The sequence below is a fragment of the Neopelma chrysocephalum genome, unplaced genomic scaffold, assembly GCF_003984885.1.
Source record: "Neopelma chrysocephalum unplaced genomic scaffold, ASM398488v2 Primary Assembly neopelma1_367, whole genome shotgun sequence".
Taxonomy (NCBI): domain Eukaryota; kingdom Metazoa; phylum Chordata; class Aves; order Passeriformes; family Pipridae; genus Neopelma; species Neopelma chrysocephalum.
Window position 1 is genome coordinate 1292507 of NW_020898031.1, and position 5055 is coordinate 1297561.

A 5055-nucleotide genomic window follows, 5' to 3' on the forward strand; every position below is an offset into this window, starting at 1 on the left:
CCGCAGTGGTTCCTCCCGTTACCCCCCAAGTCCCCGGTGGTCTCCCCCCCCGCCACAATGGTCCCTGCCGTGCCCCCTCCCCTCGCACCCATGACCATGGTCTCGTCGGGGATCTCCTCGATGAAGCAGCGCTTCTCTGTCTCCCCAATGTGGAAGTAAAGCCCGTGTACGCCGCAGCCGAGAAGCAGCAGCAGCAGCGCAGCCCCCCCCGCGCTCAGCGCCCTCAGCGCCGCCATGGCCCTGCCGCTGCCGCCCGCGGGGGCGCTCTGCGCATGAGCTGCCGCCTCACCGCGCACGCTACGCGTGCGCTTCTCCCGCTCTTAGCGCCCCGCGCCTGCGCCGCGGCTTCACATCCCGCATTGCGCAAGCGCATGTTGCGCCCTTACCGCCCTGCCCGTGCATGGAAACTTCACCTCGCTCTCTGCGCATGCGCTGCCCGCCCTGGGCCACTCAGCGCTGCCCACGCCGCTCCTGTGGGGCTCCCGCCTTCCTAACTACGCATGCGTACGACGCCTCCTTGCGGTGGCGCAACAGGGAGGGCGCCGTCCCCGCGTTGGGGAGACTCGAGTTCGAGCCCCGCTGCGGCCAGTCGGGGGTCGCACTGACCCCCTGTCACGTCCCCGTGTCGCCCCCCTCGATGTTTCACCTCGGGTGTCACCCCCCCGAGGTGCTGAGCGCTGGGCAGGGGCGGGCCCCGCCTCCCTGCCCAGCAGTGTGGCAACACCGCCGCCACCTTCCTTCCTTCCTTCCTCCCTCTCGCGGCCCCGCAGCATGAGTGGGGTGGGGGGTCCCGCGGGTGAGAGCGGGGACCCCCGGCAGGGCCCGGCGGGCTGGCAGGGGAAGCGGAACCGCGGGAGTTGTTACGCCACTGGGAGCCCCCCACCCCCGCAGGACTGGCGTTTCGAGGGGGTTATAAGGACGGGGATGCTGGGCCGGTGTTGGGGTGCCAGGGGGTGCCAGGGTGACTCCGGGGCACCATGGCCAGCGCCCTCACCCTCTCCCTCTTCCTCCTCCTCTGCGCAGAGGCTGAAGGCTTCTCCCCCTGCCAGGCGCCCACCCTGCAGACCAAGGTGTTCCAGTACCGGTAAGGAGGGCGGGGGGCACCCCTGGGGACCCCGGAGAGTGGCAGAGGGTGACACCGCCGTCTGTGCCCCCCCAGGCTCTGGGATGTGAACCAGAAGTCGCTGTACCTGCGGGATGACCAACTGCTGGCCGGGCACCTGCAAGGGGCCAACGCCGCCCTGGAAGGTGACGAGGGGGCACGGGGGGGGATGTGGGGGTGGTGGGGGACCCTGACCCTAATCCTGATGGCCCCCCGGGTGTGTGACCCCCCCAGAGAAGGTGTTCTGGGTGCCCAACCGCGCCTTCGAGCCCACCCGGCTCCCCGTCATCCTGGGCATCCGCAACGGCACCCGCTGCCTCACCAGCCACCCCAAAAACGGCACTGCCCCGGCACTGCGGCTGCAGGTGGGACAGACACGGGGACACTGAGGGGACACCAAAGGGATGGGGACACTGTGGGACAGGGATGCCAAGGGGATGCCATGGGGATGGGGACACCACAAGGGTGGGGACATGGGGACTGCCGGGATGGGGACCCAGGGACCTCAGGGATGGGACAGTGTGGGGTGGGGACACAGGGACTGTGGGGATGGGACATTGCAGGGACGGTGCCACCGCAGCCCCCGGTGGCACAGTGCCCGTGTCCCCTGCTGGCCATGGGTGCCAGCCCCGCCGTGCTGCCCCCAGGCCGTGGGTGACCCCCCTGTCCCCGCAGGCCGTGGACATCCGGGAGCTGCCCCACACTGGGGAGGCCTCGGCCGCCTTCACCTTCTTCCGCTCCTACAAGGACGGGCTGTGGCGCTTCGAGTCCGCTGCCAACCCCGGCTGGTTCCTCTGCACCTCTGCCCGGGGCCACCAGCCCCTGGCACTGTCCCGCAGCCACGATGCCACCCACCTGCTCGACTTCTACTTCCAGCTCTGCTGAGCCCCCCTGGCACAGCCGTGGGGACACTCCCAACTGGGAACAGGGACGTCCTCAGCCTGGGGACAGTGGCACCTCTCCCGGGACAGTGCCAGCCCCTTGGGGAGGGTGACATCCCCCCCCAGGTTGGTGACATCCTCACCCCGAGGATGGTGCCAGCCCCCTGGCGAAGGCGACATTCCACTGGGGAAAGTGACACCTTCACTGCAGGGCAGGTGCCATCCCCCCGGATGGTGCCATCCCCTTCGGAAGGGTGACATCCTCCCCGGGAGAGTGACATCCTCGGCCTGGTGCCACCCGGGCTGGTGCCACCCCCCTCCCGCCACCCCCGGCAGTGCCATCCCCGCGGGGACAGCGCCGTCCTCCCTCCTGCACCGCTCAGACAATAAAGATGCTCAGGTCAGCGCGGTGCCCGTGGCGTGGGTGGCACCGGGGACAGGGCACGGGGGGGGCGGCGGTGGCTGCGTCACCCGCGGGGTGTCCCGGGTTGCGCCACCGGCCCGTGGGGACGGGAACGGCGCGTCCCCAGCCCGGGGTGACGCAGCCGGGGCTGCCCCGGACCGGGCACCTCCCGGGGCCGCCCCTTCCCGGATCCCGCCGGGGAAACGACGCTTCCCGCCCGGCACACCCGGCTTGGCACCGCGGGGAGGGGACACACGGGGACACGGCACGCGTGGGACACGCCGGGCTGTGGGAATGGGGCACGGGACGCCGCGGGGACAGGGGATGTGGGACTGGAGGACACCGGGACACGCGGGGCTGTAGGGACGGGGCACATGGGTACAGGACACCACGGGGACAGGGAGGACACAAACACGGGGACGGGGGGACAGGTATCACGGGGATGGGGCACATGGGCATGTGGGACCCAGGGACAGGGGGCACAGCAGGGACAGGGCACACAGGAAAAGGGGGATGGGACATGTGGGGCTGTGGGAATGGGGCACAGGGACACTGTGGGAACAGAGATTGTGGGGCCACAGGGACAGGGGGCACAGGACTATGGGGATGGGACACAGGTGCCTGTGGGGACAGGGCTCACAGGCACCATGGGGACAGGGCACATGGGACCACGCTGACGGGGCACTGGGGACACACCAGTACCTGTGGGACAGGGCACACTGCGGGGACAGGGCTGGTGGGGGGGGACATGGCACGGGGGACATCCCTGACCACAGTGACCATGGGCAGCACGGTGGATAATGGGGACAAGGGGCCCAGGTGGCATTTCCCCATCCCAGCCTGGCACTGCCCTACAATCAGCAGGGCGGGCTCTGCCCCCCGCCCTGCCCGGCCCTATAAAGCCACCACCACCAACAGGGGACAAAGCCCAGACAGGACCGGACCTCGGGAGCTGCCAGAGTCACAGGTACCTGGGAACGGGGACAGGGACAGGCCAGGTCCTGCCTGGGAACAATTCCCAGGGCTGGGAACAGGGACAGGGACAGGCCAGGTCCTGCCCAGGAAGGATTCCCAGGGTGTTCACTCTGGATGCTCCTGGTGGCCAGGGCTGGCAGCAGGGGACAGGGGTGGGTGGCAGGGGTGTCCTCCACCTGTGTCCCCCGTATCACCCATGTCCCCCCTCCCTCCAGGCCCAGCCATGTCCCGCGTGTCCAGACCTGCTGTCACGTGAGTGGGGACAGGGTGGGATGGGGCTGCCCCTCCCTGGGTCAGGTCACCCCATGTGACACCCACCCTCACCCCCCTCTCTCTCCCCCCTCCCTCGTGCAGAGGGGCCCGGGGTCCCCGGGGACCCCCCAAGGGGTCCCACCCCCCGGGAATCCTGGCGGGGCCTGGGAATGCGGCCGAGTCTGTCGTGGACCCCGACATGGAGGCCCTGTTCGAGGACTTCCTGGGGAGAGGTAATTCCTGCCGGGTGCCCCACGGGTCCCCTGTGTCCCCAGGTGTCCCTGTCCCATGTCCCTGTGTTCATCCCTGCTCCCAAATTCCCGTGTCCCCCATCCCCACATCCTTGTCATATCCCCACATCTCCATGTGCCCAAGACACCCCATGTCCCCCTGTTCCCCATGTCTCACCTGCCCATCACCCGTGGGCCCCACGTCCCTGTGATGTGCCCACGTCCCCGTGTCCCCGTGTGTCCGTCCCCGCTGTGTCCCTCATCCCCACATCCCTGTGTCCCGTCCCTGTGTCCCCACATGTCCCCGTATCCCCATAAGTGACGATTGCCTCGGCGTCCTCGCGCCCCCCGGCCCAGCCGTACCACTACATCCTGCGGGACACGGAGCAGAGGGGGCTGTGCCTGCGGGACGGGCTCCTGGTGGCCACCAGCCTGCAGGTCGCCAACGCTGCCCAGGAAGGTGGGTGTCGTCCGTGGGGAGGGTGACCCCCCTGGAGGGCCCCCACCCAGCCCCGTGTCCCCACAGAGCCCATCAGCGTCGTGCCCAACCGGCACCTGGAGCGCCGGCGCTGCCCCCTCATCGTGGGCATCCGCGGGGGCACCCGCGCCCTGTCCTGCGGCACCGGCCCCGAGCCTCGGCTGCACCTGGAGGTGAGGGGGGGCCCGGGGGGGACCATGGGGGGGCACCATGGGGGGGGCACCAAGGTGGGGGCACCATGGGGGGGCACCATGGGGGGGCACCAGGGTGGGGGCACCATGGGGGGGCACCACGGGGCGGCACCAAGGTTCGTCAACCCAAGGTAGATGACCCAAGGTGGGGGCACCCTGAGGTGGTGGGGACCTGGTGGTGATGTCACCTGGAGGTGGGGTCACCTGGCAACGGAGTCACCTGGAGATGGGGGTTCCCTGGGACGGTGCCACCCCGGGGTGGTGTCCCAGCCCTGTGTGCCCCTCCGGCAGGACGTGGGGCTGCTGGAGCTGTTCTCAAAGGAGGGGGACGAGGCCACGCCCTTCACCTTCTACAAGACCTACGGGGGGTCCACGCACACCTTCGAGGCTGCAGCGTTCCCGGGGCTGTTCCTCAGCACGACCCCGGGCCCGGGGGAGGCCCTGGCCATGGCCCCCCCACACGGGGCCACCGCATTCTACCTGCGCCGAAAGTGACCCCGGCACCCACGGGCGGGGGGCACTCAGGGGGGGCACCCACGGGGG

General features: G+C 70.1%; 3 protein-coding genes across 5 annotated transcripts in view; 2 read left to right on the forward strand and 1 right to left on the reverse strand.

The window, feature by feature from the left end:
- The window catches only part of TMED4 (transmembrane p24 trafficking protein 4), a 1853-nt gene extending 1587 nt beyond the window's left edge, over nucleotides 1-266 (reverse strand). Inside the window, exon 1 of the mRNA XM_027706330.1 lies at nucleotides 89-266. Coding sequence (XP_027562131.1) covers nucleotides 89-236 — 148 coding nt within the window. The 5' untranslated portion in view covers nucleotides 237-266. The remainder of the gene's footprint in view (nucleotides 1-88) is intronic.
- A 413-nt stretch (nucleotides 267-679) lies between these two features.
- LOC113978956 (interleukin-36 receptor antagonist protein-like) lies at nucleotides 680-2277 on the forward strand. Of its 3 annotated transcripts, none has more exons than XM_027706328.1 (4): nucleotides 680-796; nucleotides 1024-1084; nucleotides 1160-1467; nucleotides 1778-2277. In XM_027706328.1, exons 1-4 carry the CDS (start codon nucleotides 772-774, stop codon nucleotides 2239-2241), a joined length of 858 nt encoding a protein of 285 aa, XP_027562129.1. In that variant the 5' UTR covers nucleotides 680-771; the 3' UTR covers nucleotides 2242-2277. The 3 variants fall into 3 exon arrangements, with proteins under 3 accessions (XP_027562129.1, XP_027562130.1, XP_027562128.1); XM_027706329.1 differs by having other exon boundaries at nucleotides 772-1084; nucleotides 1160-1248; nucleotides 1337-1467; nucleotides 1778-2094; XM_027706327.1 differs by having other exon boundaries at nucleotides 772-1084.
- A 1458-nt stretch (nucleotides 2278-3735) lies between these two features.
- Nucleotides 3736-5030, forward strand: LOC113978959 (interleukin-1 family member 10-like). Its single transcript, XM_027706332.1, has 4 exons — nucleotides 3736-3846; nucleotides 4163-4303; nucleotides 4370-4494; nucleotides 4804-5030. Exons 1-4 carry the CDS (start codon nucleotides 3813-3815, stop codon nucleotides 5005-5007), a joined length of 504 nt encoding a protein of 167 aa, XP_027562133.1. The 5' UTR covers nucleotides 3736-3812; the 3' UTR covers nucleotides 5008-5030.
- Nucleotides 5031-5055: the final 25 nt, after the last annotated feature.